The 17,341-nt window shown below is 50.2% G+C and overlaps 1 protein-coding gene and 1 long non-coding RNA gene across 3 annotated transcripts in view; one reads left to right on the top strand and one right to left on the bottom strand.

The window, feature by feature from the left end:
• The window catches only part of gcm2 (GCM transcription factor 2), a 16,458-nt gene extending 12,893 nt beyond the window's left edge, over window positions 1-3,565 (top strand). For both annotated transcript variants that reach the window (XM_015011570.2, XM_088013295.1), the window contains exon 9: window positions 2,017-3,565. In XM_015011570.2, coding sequence (XP_014867056.1) covers window positions 2,017-2,322 — 306 coding nt within the window. In that variant the 3' untranslated portion in view covers window positions 2,323-3,565. The remainder of the gene's footprint in view (window positions 1-2,016) is intronic.
• Window positions 3,566-12,650: 9,085 nt separating this feature from the next.
• On the bottom strand, window positions 12,651-14,338 carry LOC148155206 (uncharacterized). Its single transcript, XR_015765504.1, has 2 exons — window positions 13,148-14,338; window positions 12,651-13,076 (listed from the first exon to the last, which is right to left on the bottom strand). It is a non-coding gene; the product is annotated as an uncharacterized LOC148155206 (long non-coding RNA).
• Window positions 14,339-17,341: the final 3,003 nt, after the last annotated feature.

Here is a 17,341-nt window from a genome sequence, read left to right as displayed (position 1 = left end):
GTAGGTCCTACTGTTTGGATCCGGTCCTAGTTTTTGGAGCAGTCCTTCCTCCAGAGAAAGGAAACACTCCAGGCGAACCAAAACCAGGCTCAGAAAGCGCACAACAGACTGGAGGTACTTCCAAACTAAGTTCTCCTCAGGGTAGAATGCTGCAGTGGTTCTGAGGTGGCTCCTCTGGTGGCTCGGTCCACCATGGAGACGAGGACATCAGGATTCTGTCAGTCCAGCTGTGCCATGAAGGATGGCTGAAGCCTCGTCTTAAAGGTAGAGGACCTTCCTGCAGGGTCTCCTAACCGCCGCTGGACTTCTTTGGTTCAGATAGTTCTGGTTCTTTGAAGCTTGCTCAGTTCTCTCAAGGTCACATTAAAGTCCTAACTGTTAAGGAAGAAATTCTAAAATAGTTAACTTTGGAAAAAGTCTGGCTCTCTCTCTTCCTCTGGATCCCAGCTCCTCTCGGCGAGCCACGTGTGGCCACAAGGAAAACAACAATGCGCGTTGACGTCACAGAATTACAGAGTTTAATCCAATATAAGACAATGCACAAACTTACACAGAAACTGCAGAACAACGAGACATACATTCATTTACCTGACAGACTTGGAAAAGAAGGAAAGAAAGAAAAGCAAAGACGTGCAAAGACATATTTGGAGAATTGCAAGAGCAAATCTGATCTGTTACTCTGTGTAGAAAGTTTTATCTTCTTTTCTTTAATTTATTCAAATAAGGCGTATCTTTGCTCCTCCAATCCAGGAGCTATCTCTGACCCTCTATCTGAAGCCAGAAACCCCTGCCGTGTTTACGGCCTTTCACAGATGAGTGTGAAAAGCTACAACTTCCACTGTATTGTTTTCCCACAGACAAAAGGCAGTTCAAACGATCCTAGCAAACCATCTGCAGTAACTACAGGTAACATAAAGGTCAATAGGCCAGAATAAGTTACTGATTTAAAACCACAATTAGGCCATTTGAATCAAGATATGTTAAGTTTTAAAACTAGTTTATTTTAAATTTATTTTCTCAACATAACCCAGAGTGTCCTGAAGCCGGTTGGACGTGTCCTAACCCAGAGTGTCCTGAAGCCGGTTGGACGTGTCCTAACCCAGAGTGTCCTGAAGCCGGTTGGACGTGTCCTAACCCAGAGTGTCCTGAAGCCGGTTGGACGTGTCCTAACGCAGAGTGTCCTGAAGCCGGTTGGACGTGTCCTAACCCAGAGTGTCCTGAAGCCGGTTGGACGTGTCCTAACCCAGAGTGTCCTGAAGCCGGTTGGACGTGTCCTAACCCAGAGTGTCCTGAAGCCGGTTGGACGTGTCCTAACCCAGAGTGTCCTGAAGCCGGTTGGACGTGTCCTAACGCAGAGTGTCCTGAAGCCGGTTGGACGTGTCCTAACGCAGAGTGTCCTGAAGCCGGTTGGACGTGTCCTAACCCAGAGTGTCCTGAAGCCGGTTGGACGTGTCCTAACCCAGAGTGTCCTGAAGCCAGTTGGACGTGTCCTAACGCAGAGTGTCCTGAAGCCGGTTGGACGTGTCCTAACGCAGAGTGTCCTGAAGCCGGTTGGACGTGTCCTAACGCAGAGTGTCCTGAAGCCGGTTGGACGTGTCCTAACCCAGAGTGTCCTGAAGCCGGTTGGACGTGTCCTAACCCAGAGTGTCCTGAAGCCGGTTGGACGTGTCCTAACCCAGAGTGTCCTGAAGCCGGTTGGACGTGTCCTAACCCAGAGTGTCCTGAAGCCGGTTGGACGTGTCCTAACCCAGAGTGTCCTGAAGCCGGTTGGACGTGTCCTAACGCAGAGTGTCCTGAAGCCGGTTGGACGTGTCCTAACCCAGAGTGTCCTGAAGCCGGTTGGACGTGTCCTAACCCAGAGTGTCCTGAAGCCGGTTGGACGTGTCCTAGCGCAGCCTCAGTGTTAGCAGTAAATGGATGTCTGTTATCAGTGTACACTGAATGTGTGTGACAGAGAAAGCGTGATGTTTGTGGTGGCAGTGATGATGAGGGTGCTTGTCTCCTTGTCCTCTCCAGGTGTCCTACCAGCCCTGTCCCAAGCCTCCGGGGGCACTGCCTCCCTACCAGTCCTGTCCCAAACCATCGGCCGGCCTGCCGTCCTACCAGCCTGCCAAAGCCGCCGGTCTTCCCGGCTGCTCGTCCCTGCTGGAAGACGCGTCTCCGTCCTCATACTCCACCGAGGTCAAGGTGACCGAGGAGTCCGGCGGAGTCATCAAGTCTCTGTCGTTTCCTCCAGAACCTCTGCAGACCAAGACAGAGCGGCTAGACGCCTACGACTACCACTACGCCTACCCCAACGCCTATCGCTATGACGACTACTGACTCAGCACTGACTATGCCGCCATGGCAACTGAAACTGATGAACCAGACTTCCAGATGGAGGAAGGGTTCAGGTTCTGACCCGAATCACCAAACCTTCAGAGGACAAATCAGAGCCATCAGATGAACCTTGTTATTGTTCTGGAGGTTCTCTCCGGACCGGTCCAATCCGTCTACAGGACCTCCAGGAGCCGGCTTTGGTCCTGTAGACAATTCTGCAGTTCTGCTTGGGTTGGTTCGGTTCTGAAGGCGTCAGATCTTATTAAATGTGTAGTAATTGTTGTTTTCTATGAATTATCTGCTTTTAGTCCCGGTTGTGTCACTGATCCAAACGAGATGTCCAGCACGGACCCTGAACAGGTTCTGACCAGGTTGTGACAGGACCCCGACCGGGTTCTGACCCCTTGGTCTGCGGCAGCTCCACCCATCAGCTGCTGTCCTCTGGGTGGCGCTGCTACGCCTGCCGGGTTCCTGAACAACAGCAGAGAACGTTTTGTGGTTCTGGAAGAACCCGGAAGGTTCTGGTTCCGCCTGCGTGTTGCAGCCGTTACCCAGCCAGACGTCTGTAATCGGTTTTATTCAGCCAACTGGATCTTCATCCAGTCACATTTTCACCCTGTCATCCATTTATAAATGTCACAGTTTGAAGCTAAATGTTTAGTTTTGGAAACTGAACTTTTATCTCCAAGCTAAATCTAACATTCAGCTAAATATGCATCTTACCTAAACACACATTAAGCTGAACTGCATATATTCAGCCTCAAAGTAAATAGTTAGCTTGTTCAATAAATATTTAGCTCCAGGCTAAATGTTTAGTTTGGAGTTAGACATGCTAGCTAATTAGTTAGCCTCAAGCTAAAAGTTTGCAACCAAACATTTAGTTTTTAGCTGAGCTCCAAACTCTTACTAAGTTTAAACTCTGAACATTTAGTCTGATAATAGATTTTTAGCTTCAAACTGTGTGATGTGAAGCTAACGGCTCGTCTCCTGAAGAAATGTTCTGGTCGGGCTGCCGGTCCACAGAACCAGCAGGAAACCATCTGTTGGCCTGCCTGGTTCTGGCCAGGTTCTGGTTTGGTTCTGGTTGGTGAAATTGGACTCAGAGTTCTGCAGAACCAGCAGTTTTGTTCTGTTGAGCATAAAACCAACCCAGAACCAGGTGACCCAGTTGAGTTTAAGAGGACCGGTTTTGGTTCTGATGGTCTGTCCCACATTTCAGCTGATGAAGAATAAAAAGGTTCTGACATTTTTGGGTTGGACTTACTTTCCTTCAGCAGAACCAGCCGGGTTCTGCCAAACCTCACAGGAACATTAAAGGTTCTGTTCTGAAATGTTTCCTGCTTCCTGTTCTGGTTGGCCCGACCGGCTTTGCCGGACCCGGCCAGGCCCGGCGCCTCAGGTTGAGCAGCCTGCAGCGGTGATCAAAGCAGTGGTGTTTGGACACGGGCCGGTTCCGGTCGGGGTGAGTAATAATGTTGTTTTGACAGAAACGTGTGGGAACAGAACCGTTTCTGTCCTCAGACTGAACCTCTAAACCCAGCTGCTCTTCCTCGTCCTCCTCTTCCTCAGCCCACCTCATGCGGTTCGACAGAACCAGCCGGGCCCAAAGTTCAGGAACCGGAGCGGATCGGTTCCGAAACAAAAGCTCTTTGGGTTTCTATCACAGGTGAAGCAGAACAGTTCTGGTTCTGGTTCTGTAACATCTTCAGGCCTAGTTCTTCTGGATCCTTTTAGATCCATTCAGAACCAAACTATTACTTCTGGTTCTGAACTGCTTTCTGGTTTAGCAGCAGAACCTGAAGTTTGGAGTTTAGCTATAAACTAAGATGAGTGAAAACATCAGGAAGGTTCTGAAGAAAAAACACACCAGATTCAGACCAGCCCCAGAACCGGGTTGAGATCTGGATCAGCTGGGTCAAAACAGAACCGACACAGGAAAGTTCTGGTTTTTATTAGTGATAAAGATGGATGGATGTTGGATCAGATCTCCTGCAGAGGGAATGCTGTCACCTGATTGGCTGCTGTTCCTCAACCGCTGGGAGGGGGTTATTATTATTATCATAATTATTATGATCATTTTTTTAAATATTGTTATTAATAATATTATTATCATAATTATTATGATCATTTTTATTGATATTGTTATTAATAATAGTATTATTATTATTATTATTATTATTATCATCATCATCATTATTATTAATATTGTTATTAATAATATTATTATCATAATTATTATGATCATTATTATTAATATTGTTATAAATAATAGTATTATGATCATTATCATTATTATTATTATCATCATTATTATTAATATTGTTAATATTATTATTATTGTGATTCTTCTTATTATTATTATTGTTATTATTAATATTAATATTATTTTTTATGATGATGGTGATTATTATTATTATTATTATTATTATATAGGGTTAGTTCCGCTGCTTTATGATTCATCATCTATTGAACACAATAAACACAAACAAGTTCCTCTGTTTCTCTTATGATTATATAAATGCAGTGCAACAGTGAGCCGCCATTTTAGTAGCTACCCTGAACATTTACCAACTTCCTGTGGATGAACAACTCACTTCCTGTTGCTTTGAAAAGCTTCTTCATCCTTCCTGTCTCTCCATCTTCAGCTACCCATCCTGAAGCAACTTCGTCCCTCAATCTGAAGGTTGCCGGTTCGATTCCCGCTCCACTTAGAAACACCATGGCTACTATCCAGTAGCTCGCCACCATCAGAGGGTGAGTGACTGGATGCAGGGTGAAGCTCTGAGGGTCAGGAAGCTAATGTCAGCTTGGGGTCAGAGGTGTGGTTGGGAGTTTGGGCTTTTGGGGGTTTGTTTTTGGGTCAGACGTGTTGAACCAGGGGAATGTTCTCCTGGAAGCAGAGCAGCAGCAACGGCGTGGCGTTCTGACTGAGCAGGTTTCTGAACGACTTCAGGAGGAATAAAGGCCAGTTATCACCGTCAGAGCTCCTGACGGCATCTGCTGCAGCACAAAGGTCGCTGCTGCAGCAGGAAGTCGCTGCTGCTGCTGCAGGGGCAACTTCCTGCTGGAGACTCAGAGATGAAAGTCAGATCTTGATGTGATGGAATCTGAAACGTTTCAGGAAAACATCTTCATGTTTACAGCAACTGAACTGAAGAGAAACAAACCGGCACATAAACAGTTCGGTCAGCTGGAGGTCCGGTTGTCATGGCAGCAGCAGTCTGGGGTGTTTCTGCTGGTGAACGGAGAATCCAGGTTTGTACCTGGATGGGCGGATTCCCTCTGAGTGAAGGAGCAGATGGAGGGGTGGAGGGGAGCAGGGCGGCCCCTATCAACACGCCGCTGCTGCTAACAGAAGGGAAATCATATCAACTTCAAAGCCAATAAAGGAAACCAGATAAAGCAGCTGATAGAATCGATCAAAGCGCATCAATAAGCAAGAACCTGAAGCTGATGATCCGGCGTTCCTCATGGCGTTCCTCACGGCGTTCCTCACGGCGTTCCTCACGGCGTTCCTCACGGCGTTCCTCACGGCGTTCCTCACGGCGTTCCTCACGGCGTTCCTCACGCTGCCAGCAGGGATCCACTTGGTATCGTGAGAAGTTCTTATCACAGCAGGACGACTGGCAGAAATGTACTGTCTTCTTAAAGAAGCATGACAGGCCACTCTGATCGCTATCGGCGCCGATAGCATCGGGCCGGATGAAGTTTGCAGCTCTCTGGAAAATCAGCATCTTTTTGTGACTCAAACTCTGATAAGAAGTCGACAGCTGGAGACGAAGACGCGTCACTGAGGAGGAACTCCGTAAAGGTTCATCTAAAGCCCGGGCGGATCTGACTCACATCTCACCACTCTGATGTTTGAGGTCTTATTGTGAGAGGCAATGGGGTAGTTGCCCTTGCTAAGGTTACCAAAGGCAACTGGAGGAGCAACAAGGTTGACTGAGTGACACAAACATGTTGTGTTGGATGTTCACTGGGAAACCAGGACTGAAAATGTTGTTTCCATTGAGCCGTCCTGGTTTTCAACCATTATTGTGTAGATGAGTCAACCTGCAGTCCACAGCAACCTGAGTTGCTCCTGTACAGCAACGAAATGCAGGTTTGGAGCAACAAAATATCAGAGGCCTGAGGTTTGATCCTGTGGGATCCACATTTAGAGCAACACAAACGTTCTCTGGTTTTGATCCCAGCGATGCCATGAGGATCAACAGACCAGGACAACAACAGCAGGCAACTATTTGGGTTGTCATTTGAGCAACATTCCTGCAGGAGGCGCAGCGACACATGGGCCGATGAACGGTCAGAATCAGGTCAGATATTGAAGTTTTATGAGGAATCTGCTGCATCTGAGATATTTTCAGTTCTTCCAGAGGAAACACGATGCATGCTGGGAAGCGTCTCCTGACCTCTGCTGTTTATTGAAACCAGTCGTACCTGCTGCCTTCAGATCTTTGTTCAGCCTCTATCTCTTCTCTTCATCCGTCCATCCTCAGCGTCTGTTTTTATCTCCTCTTATCTCCACATCGTCACACTGTCAGAACTCGCAGAACCGTCACGTAGGCAGATCAGCCTGGCCGCCCGCCAGCTGCGCCGCCGCAGCCGCGGCTCATGCTGGCGGCTTTGAAGTCTCTTCAAAACAACCCGGCAAATGGAGCCGCCGCTCCGCTACGCTGCTGCTAATGTAAACTACCTGGAGGGGAGACGGGCACTGGACCCACAGCCAGAACCGGTATGTGTCCCGGCCCGGTCCGTCCGTGTGTTTCAGAACCGGGCCGGCAGCGGCTCCTCCGCTGCGGTTCTGGTTCTGGTTCTGGTTGAGCGCTGAAGAATGAAGTCGGTTTACGTGACTTTTATCTTTGAAGCGTCAGAACCGGACTGACAGAACAAGTCCGGACCCGACACAGATAATCTGCCAGCCGGGTCACTGGACCAGAACCTGAGTCACACTGAGCCGGGGTTACAGCCGGGTCACAGTCAGAGAAACCGGGTCAGAACCTGACGGATCAGAATAAAGTCCTGCCTGGCATCTGGCCGGATGGTTCCCATCAGAACCAGTCTGGGTCTCTTGTGTTCTGCTGGACCAGGTTCTGGTTCTGGTTCCGGTCCAGCTGCTCCTCTCCAGGTGTTGGACCCGTCAGAATGATGGATCTGTTTCCCGGCCGGCGCTGATCCGGAGCAGGAATGTCAGCTATGGCGGGTCACATGATCAGAACCGGAGTGGGAAGTTCTGACACCGGATCAGAACCGCCTGAGGACGGCTGGACCTGACAGGCTTCTGAGCATGCTCAGTACGATCCATGAAGACCAGCACAACCGGTACTGGGTCAGAAACAGGACCAGAACCTGAACCAGAACCAAAACCAGGAGCAGAACCAGAACCAGAACCAGAACCCCTACTGCTGGTTCTGGTTCAGCCCAGCATCAGATCCTGTTCAGCTCCGGCCCGGTTCTGGTCATTCCTGGAGTTAATGAGGCATCAGAAGCTGAACAGAACCAGAGTCCAGTCCTACAGTAGCCTGGGGGCGGGGCTCACCTGTCCTCACCTGTTGGCTGTAAACACACAGACCGCCACTTTCTCCTCTTCCCATCATGCACTGCGGCGCCACCACAAACACAGCTGCTGTCCGCCATGTTTGGACCTGAGCTGGAGGACAGGTCCAAACAGCCAGAGTGGTCTGGTTCTGGTTCTGGTCCGGTTCTGGTTTTATGTGGTACAAGTTCTGATAAAATTAAATTCAAAATAAAGCAGAATATTTTATTTTCAGCTTCAGTTTGTAGAAAAGAGGAGGAGAGCAGGTTGGGGGGGGGGGCTCTCATCACCTTCATCCTCCTCTTCCTCCTCTAACAGGTGAGCTCACCTGCTGCTTTCGTTCTATCATTACGTCTCGGCCTTCGACTTCAGAACCTGATTCTGCCTCGTTTGGTCCAGAACCGGGTCTGATACTGACCCCCCTCCCCCTCATTACTAACCCCCCCTCCGGGTGGAGATGAAAGCGGGTCAATAATGGAGGAGCAGAGAGAACAGCAGCTGCTCCCTGACTTAACATCAAGAAGAATCACTCAGACACTCAGGAACACTCCGCCTCTTCATCTTCATCCTCCTCACACACACACACACACACACACACACACACACACACACACCGCTCCCTCCTCAGGCTCGGAGGTCGAACCAAACACTCCTAAGAAACAAATGGATTTCTGGCCTTGTGACCAACTGACACATAATTCATGCTGTGCCATGAGACGGCCTGTTCTCTCTGTTCTCTAGTGAATTTTTAAGTTACACTCAATATTTTTAACTGTTGTAATATTAAAAAGTATATATTTTTTCTTTCTTAGGAGTGTTTGGTTCTGCTGAGGAGGGAGCGGTGGGGAACGGCTGGCCCAAATGAGCGTTCATGAACCAGTCAACCTTGAGCTGAAGGCCTTTTACTCTGCGGAGCGCGAAAATCCAACATCCAACTTGAAAACAACTTCGCTGCAGTAGATTTAACGGCACAAACCTGCACTAACGAACTTGCCCACTCTGGCTTGTTTTGAAGCAAGACAGGGGCTGGTGACCTCTGGATGACCTAAAAAATCATTTTTAATATCTCAGAAACTAAAGCTGCACAAACGGAGCCAACCACTCAGACTATTTGCTGGATTGGGTGGGGCGTCAGCTTCACTCTACAGCCTAACTCTAACCAACCAAAACCCAATTCACTCCTTCGTCCTAAATCTGACCCCTGACCTGTAAACAGCGTTTCCCCTTGTGGGCCCCAGGCTCCGGTCCCCACAGCGTAGTATGGGTCAGGAAAATGGCCCCCACAAGCTGTTTCAGCGGCTGATTGTCATCAGATCTCAGAGTTTCTCCGTCTTCAGGCCTGAAATGTTTTTACTTCAGATTCTTAAACATTTTTATTTTCAACATTTGTCTCAACGTGAAGCTGATTGGCTGGTTATTGATCACTATACTAACGGGTCTATAGCTCCCCCTGCTGTCTGAAAACAGGAACTGATTCTAGGGAAAATGATCCAAACATTTACAAATAAAAAACTGAAAAGTGCGGTGTGCAAAAGTATTCAAGCCCCTTTTCTCTGAGGTCATCCAGTTGCCTTCAGAAGTCGCCTGATGGTTGCTAATAAGAGTCCAGCTGTGTGTAATCTAATCTAATCTAATCTAATCTAATCTGATCTGATCTGATCTGATCTGATCTGATCTGATCCCGGTGTTAGTCCAGCTTCAGAGATAATCTAAACGGCATCATGGACGAGCTCAGGGAGTTTACAGCAAGCTGATTGGACGTGTCACCATCCAATCAGAACCCAGTGGTTTGGCCCAATAGAACCAAGACACAGCCTAGTCAAAGCCCAGCTGAACCTCCAGGCTGAGTGAGGAGAGCTCTGATCAGAGATCAGCCAAGATGGAGACAAATTATCCACAGCAACTAGGGCAACTACCGGCAACCTGTCCACAGAGCAACCTGTCCACAGAGCAACCTGTCCACAGAGCAACCTGTCCACAGGGCAACCTGTCGACAGAGCAACCTGTCCACAGAGCAACCTGTCCACAGAGCAACCTGTCCCTGTCCACAGAGCAACCTGTTCACAGGGCAACCTGTCCCTGTCCACAGAGCAACCTGTCCACAGGGCAACCTGTCCACAGAGCAACCTGTCCACAGAGCAACCTGTCCCTGTCCACAGAGCAACCTGTCCACAGAGCAACCTGTCCCTGTCCACAGGGGAACCTGTCCACAGGGGAACCTGTCCACAGGGCAACCTGTCCACAGGGCAACCTGTTCACAGGGCAACCTGTCCCTGTCCACAGAGCAACCTGTCCACAGGGCAACCTGTCCCTGTCCACAGAGCAACCTGTTCACAGGGCAACCTGTCCCTGTCCACAGAGCAACCTGTCCACAGGGGAACCTGTCCACAGGGCAACCTGTCCACAGAGCAACCTGTCCACAGAGCAACCTGTCCCTGTCCACAGGGCAACCTGTCCACAGAGCAACCTGTCCACAGAGCAACCTGTCCCTGTCCACAGGGCAACCTGTTCACAGGGCAACCTGTCCCTGTCCACAGGGCAACCTGTCCCTGTCCACAGGGCAACCTGTCCACAGGGCAACCTGTCCCTGTCCACAGGGCAACCTGTCCACAGGGCAACCTGTCCACAGGGCAACCTGTCCCTGTCCACAGGGCAACCTGTCCACAGGGCAACCTGTCCCTGTCCACAGGGCAACCTGTCCCTGTCCACAGGGCAACCTGTCCACAGAGCAACCTGTCCACAGGGGAACCTGTCCACAGAGCAACCTGTCCACAGGGCAACCTGTCCACAGAGCAACCTGTCCACAGAGCAACCTGTCCCTGTCCACAGGGCAACCTGTCCACAGAGCAACCTGTCCACAGAGCAACCTGTCCCTGTCCACAGGGCAACCTGTCCCTGTCCACAGGGCAACCTGTCCCTGTCCACAGGGCAACCTGTCCCTGTCCCCAGGGCAACCTGTCCACAGGGCAACCTGTCCCTGTCCACAGGGCAACCTGTCCCTGTCCACAGGGCAACCTGTCCCTGTCCACAGGGCAACCTGTCCACAGGGCAACCTGTCCCTGTCCACAGGGCAACCTGTCCCTGTCCACAGAGCAACCTGTCCCTGTCCACAGAGCAACCTGTCCCTGTCCACAGGGCAACCTGTCCCTGTCCCCAGGGCAACCTGTCCACAGGGCAACCTGTCCCTGTCCACAGAGCAACCTGTCCCTGTCCACAGGGCAACCTGTCCCTGTCCACAGAGCAACCTGTCCCTGTCCACAGGGCAAGTGGACAGGTTCAAGTTACCTGCCAGACGAAACCGTTCGAATCGTCGTATCCACTTGGCCCACTCCTGTGGCTTTGTGAAGTCGAAAGACTCTGGCGGCTGGATGCTGAACGTTGCAGACGGTCCAACGGAACCAACTCTCTGTACGTCGTCATCAGCCATGTCTCCAGTAGCCGAATGAAGTTGCAGCCTCACGATAATTTACAGCACTCCTGACACCATGTCGTGTTATTGAAAGAGTGCGCTGAGTCAAACTGTATCATCGTGATTAGTTTATTCGGAATCACCAAACTCCCAGCATGGGCATCCACATAGCAATCAACGTCACCTGGACTACCTGAGCCTGACGCTCTTTTATGACGTCATCACAGGTGGCCATTTGTAGTTTTTAACCATGCGTAACATTAACACCACACAGGGCAACCTGTCCACAGGGCAACCTGTCCACAGGGCAACCATCAGAAGTCGTGTTAGCCGTTAGCCAGAAGCCATGTTGGACTCAAACAGGAAGAAGTTTGGTCAGATCAGAAATAAACTGAACTTTTTATCTGTGAAAATGTTTTGAATCAAGTTTCCTTTTTTGCTTCTTGGTTATAAAACACTTTTTTTTCTTTCACATTGAAATATGTTTGTGGTCATAATGTAGCAAAATATGGAAAAGTTTAAGGGGTATGAATACTTTTGCACAGCTGTAATTTGGACATTTTGGGATTTTCCTGTTTTAATTAAAAACTTTCAGGATCTTTATTGTAATTTATAATGTTGGATTGTTTTAAATGTAATTGTATTTATGAATCTGTTTTAGCTTTGTGAGTAGAACATTGTTATTGGCAGTAACATTATCATTGTCATAATCATTCCCAGTAGATGAGCAGAATGTCAGCAGCTCAGGTTACGACTCCATAATAATGATGAAAACATGAAGGAGGTCAAATGAGGCGTCAGCATCCAGTTTCTGCTGATCTGCAGTTTCCATCTGCTGCGAGTTTGCTGCCCCCCAATGGAGATGTGTAGGAACTGTTGGTCCAGAACGCTTGGTCCTTCAATAATGGGCCGGACTTATGGAGGAATTTTACTGCCATAATTCCACAGCACAGTTTCAGTCTGAAAGCAGGACTTCACTTGAAGTCCAAACTTCTGCTCTCTTTCAAATATTCACTCTGCTTTATCAAACTTTTCTCCTTGCACTCAAAACTTGCCTCTCTGCTCGCTTAAGAAACATTTTCTGCTTGCGCTTGGAACAATAAAGTACTGTCACCTGGCAACCTCTCAGCCAATAGAATGCAAGTGTTAAACTGGGTGTGTTTGTTTCATTCTGGTGTAGCAAATTTTGAGCACAAGGAGAAAGGTTTGAGAAAGCAGAGTGAATATTTGAAAGAGAGCAGAAGTTTGGACTTCAAACATTGCAAGTTTTGAGAAGAAAGACATGAAATCCTGCTTTCAGACTGAGAATGTGAGCTGTGAAATTCTGGCAGCAAAATTCCTCCATACCAGACTGAGAACTGCTCCACAGTCAGCAAACACACAGCTCCCTCTGCTCTTCTTTTGCCTTTATTTTGATCTCAGATGAAGTTAACATACAAACTTCCTGTAACTTTTTACTCAATAACAGACGTAGGAAAATCATCACTTATATTTAGATAAATACAGAAACTACCTGTCATGTTGGATTTCAGTTTCTTGACCCACATGCAAGTTCACACAAGACCAGAGAACACTGTTCAGTGAAAGTTTAATGTATTTCAAAGGTACGATCAAACTGTGCTCCAGAGGGTAGGCAGGTCAGCTCGGGTTGTCATTCGGATGGAGGTTGCGTGGAGGGAAAGGCTAGGATCCGGGAGCAATTCCGAGGACCAATGATGGAGAGGGAAGGAGAGCGGCAGGCGGAGGTGTTCAGTCTTGGCAGGAACAATCTTAAAGCCAGGCGTGGTTCCTGGGTTGATGACAGTTCGTCGTTTTCTGAAAGAAGACACAGAATTACTTGGAGTCTCATAAAACATCCGTAGCATGATTTCAGGTTAGACTCTGACCAACAAGTGGGACCATCGAGCGATGAGTGACTGCTCCTCTGCTTCTTAAAAGTCCACCAGTCAATCACTCGGAATCAGCTGCCGGTGAACCAGCCTGTCAGAACTCTCCTCCGAAGATCCTCTATAGGAAAGAGCACTCACACCAACCCGAATCCTAACAGTACCACGTCTTACTACCTCAGCCAGGTTCTGGAGAGCTGAACTGACATTTTACCTGAAAGTTTCCAGTTTGGACACAGAGCTGCCCAGCCACTGCATCGTCCTGCAGTACGTTCCTGCTCGAGTCCAGTTCCACCAGTGAGTCCAGCTCCACCAGTTCCTCTGCAGAGCTGAACCCAGAGCGCCACGGCTGACCTCTGACCACAACCCAAAGTGTTCAGGACCAATACTCCTATCCACAGGGCAGCACATTTTCAGCACTTTGTTGCTGAAAATGTGCTATATAAATAAAATTACCTTACCTTACTCACAAACAACCTGAGAAATCAGGAAATAAGTGGAAACATCCATCAAACCCAAACTGGGCAGAATTGACAGAATAGTGAAGGAACATGAAGACCTGCAGCCTGAATCCTGCAGCTGGTCTGTCAGGAGGGACAAACGACCCGAGTGCTGCCACAGATCATCTCTGACCTGCAGCACCAACCAGGCCTGGAGGAGCTTCAGCCAGGCAACACCAGCCACTGGCCACTGAGCCACTGGGCACTGAACCACTGAGCCACTGAACCACTGGCCACTGAGCCACTGGGCATTGAACCACTGAGCCACTGAACCACTGATCCACTGAACCACTGGCCACTGAACCACTGAACCACTGAGCACTGAACCACTGAGCCACTGAGCCACTGGGCATTGAACCACTGAGCCACTGAACCACTGGCCACTGAGCCACTGGGCATTGAACCACTGAGCCACTGAACCACTGATCCACTGAATCACTGGCCACTGAACCACTGAACCACTGAGCACTGAACCACTGAGCCACTGAACCACTGGCCACTGAGCCACTGAACCACTGAGCCACTGAACCACTGGGAACTGAGCCACTGAGCCACTGAACCACTGAGCCACTGGGCCACTGAGCCACTGGCCACTGAGCCACTGAACCACTGAGCCACTGGGCCACTGAGCCACTGAACCACTGATCTACTGAACCACTGGCCACTGGCCACTGAGCCACTGGGCCACTGAACCACTGAGCCACTGAACCACTGGCCACTGAGCCACTGAACCACTGGCCACTGAGCCACTGAACCACTGGCCACTGAGCCACTGAACCACTGAGCCACTGAACCACTGGCCACTGAGCCACTGAGCCACTGAACCACTGGCCACTGAACCACTGGCCACTGATCCACTGGCCACTGAACCACTGAGCCACTGAACCACTGAGCCACTGGGCACTGGGCCACTGAGCCACTGAACCACTGAACCACTGAGCCACTGGCCACTGAACCACTGAGCCACTGAACCACTGGCCACTGAGCCACTGAACCACTGGCCACTAAGCCACTGAGCCACTGAACCACTGGGCACTGAGCCACTGAGCCACTGCACCACTGGCCACTGAGCCACTGAACCACTGAGCCACTGAACCACTGGCCACTGAGCCACTGAACCACTGGCCACTAAGCCACTGAACCACTGGCCACTGAGCCACTGAACCACTGAGCCACTGAGCCACTGCACCACTGGCCACTGAGCCACTGAACCACTGAGCCACTGAACCACTGGCCACTGAGCCACTGAACCACTGGCCACTGAGCCACTGCACCACTGGCCACTGAGCCACTGAACCACTGAGCCACTGAACCACTGAGCCACTGAACCACTGGCCACTGAGCCACTGAACCACTGGCCACTAAGCCACTGAGCCACTGACCACTGGGCACTGAACCACTGAGCCACTGAACCACTGGCCACTGAGCCACTGAACCACTGAGCCACTGAACCACTGAACCACTGGGAACTGAGCCACTGAGCCACTGAACCACTGAGCCACTGAGCCACTGGCCACTGAGCCACTGAACCACTGAGCCACTGGGCACTGGGCCACTGAGCCACTGAACCACTGATCTACTGAACCACTGGCCACTGGCCACTGAGCCACTGAACCACTGGCCACTGAGCCACTGAACCACTGAGCCACTGAACCACTGGCCACTGAGCCACTGAGCCACTGAACCACTGGCCACTGAACCACTGGCCACTGATCCACTGGCCACTGAACCACTGAGCCACTGAGCCACTGGGCACTGGGCCACTGAGCCACTGAACCACTGAGCCACTGGCCACTGAACCACTGAGCCACTGAACCACTGGCCACTGAGCCACTGGCCACTAAGCCACTGAACCACTGGGCACTGAGCCACTGAGCCACTGCACCACTGGCCACTGAGCCACTGGCCACTGATCCACTGAACCACTGAGCCACTGAACCACTGAACCACTGGCCACTGGGCCACTGAACCACTGAGCCACTGAACCACTGGCCACTGAACCACTGAGCCACTGAACCACTGAGCCACTGAGCCAGTGAACCACTGGCCACTGAACCACTGGCCACTGAACCACTGAGCCACTGAACCACTGAACCACTGAGCCACTGAACCACTGGCCACTGAACCACTGAGCCACTGAACCACTGAGCCACTGAGCCAGTGAACCACTGGCCACTGAACCACTGGCCACTGAACCACTGAGCCACTGAACCACTGAACCACTGAGCCACTGAACCACTGGCCACTGAACCACTGAGCCACTGAACCACTGAGCCACTGAGCCAGTGAACCACTGGCCACTGAACCACTGGCCACTGAACCACTGAGCCACTGAGCCACTGAACCACTGAGCCACTGAACCACTGAACCACTGAACCACTGGCCACTGAACCACTGAGCCACTGAACCACTGAGCCACTGAGCCAGTGAACCACTGGCCACTGAACCACTGGCCACTGAACCACTGAGCCACTGAACCACTGAACCACTGAGCCACTGAACCACTGAGCCACTGGCCACTGAGCCACTGAACCACTGAGCCACTGAACCACTGAGACACTGGCCACTGGGCACTGGGCACTGAGCCACTGAACCACTGAGGCAAGGCCGATTAAAATTTATCAAAACGGTGAGTTTTAGTGCATTTTGAAGGGGGGTTGCCAGGGGTCAAAGTTCGCCTCCACGTCATGAAACACACAACTCATATATTTCCTGCAAAAAAACTCACAGAGACTCCAAACTTTTAGTGACTGATCATCATTGGGTACCCTGCAATATCCAATAGTCAAATGATGACATCACTTAAGCCACGCCCCCTGAGAACAGGAAGTGTTCAACTGTTTCAACTGAAACAATCGGTTCCAATTTAGGTTCTAGTGAGTCTAACAGGCCACCCAGAACCCTTGGCAAGGTGTTGCAGAAACAGAACTAACAAAGAGTTCTGGGTCTTTTCCCACACTGGGGGTAGGAGGGGGGTCCAGATGGAGTAGACTAGTCCCAGTAGGACCTGATGCACTGTCTGCAGAACTAGTGACCACAGCTGGTAGAGACCGGATCATCAGAACTTTCTGACACAAAGCACAGCAGGACGGCTGCTCCTCTTCTCACACATCTCTGCTCTGGTTGTTCCTGATGAAGGAAACAGAAACAAAAACTGAAGTTTAACTTAAATTTCAACAAAGAGGAAGAAAGCTGAAAGGAGGAGATGCCGAGGCTCTTCCTGTTAGATCTGCTCCTCCGATCCAGGCCTCCAGCTCTGGAGTCCTGCAACACCAGGTGTGTGTCCTGTCTCCCTGCTCCAGCTCACCTGAAGCTCCTATTCACGTCTCCAACAGGAACTTGTTCCCCTTCCATTATTACAATAAGTTTAAAACAAAGTCCAAGTGTGTCTCCAGGTCGTGGATGAATGACGGCAGCCCATCGTCTCCAGACTGCAGCTTCTCTGCAGAAGCTTCAGGTAGTGTGGTCACAAAGTCGCAGGAAGTCACCTGCTGTCTCATAACTGTATCTATTTGAATACAGAGAAGCTCTGAATGTGTAGGAGCGGCAGACACACCGTCTGAGTTTCCTGCAGTCCTTCCCTAGTTCTGTCTGGTTCTGATTCATTCTCCTGTCTTTGGCTCTGGCCTCAAAGATCTCTCTGGAAAACTGAGGCTCAGGTTTGAATTGGTCATGTGATACCTCCTCGTGCCAC

This window comes from Poecilia mexicana, unplaced genomic scaffold, assembly GCF_051168715.1.
Source record: "Poecilia mexicana isolate PSO_F unplaced genomic scaffold, ASM5116871v1 scaffold_15, whole genome shotgun sequence".
NCBI classification, from domain to species: Eukaryota; Metazoa; Chordata; class Actinopteri; order Cyprinodontiformes; family Poeciliidae; genus Poecilia; species Poecilia mexicana.
Note: the sequence above shows the minus strand (reverse complement) of the source record. Positions and strands in the feature narration are given on the sequence as shown.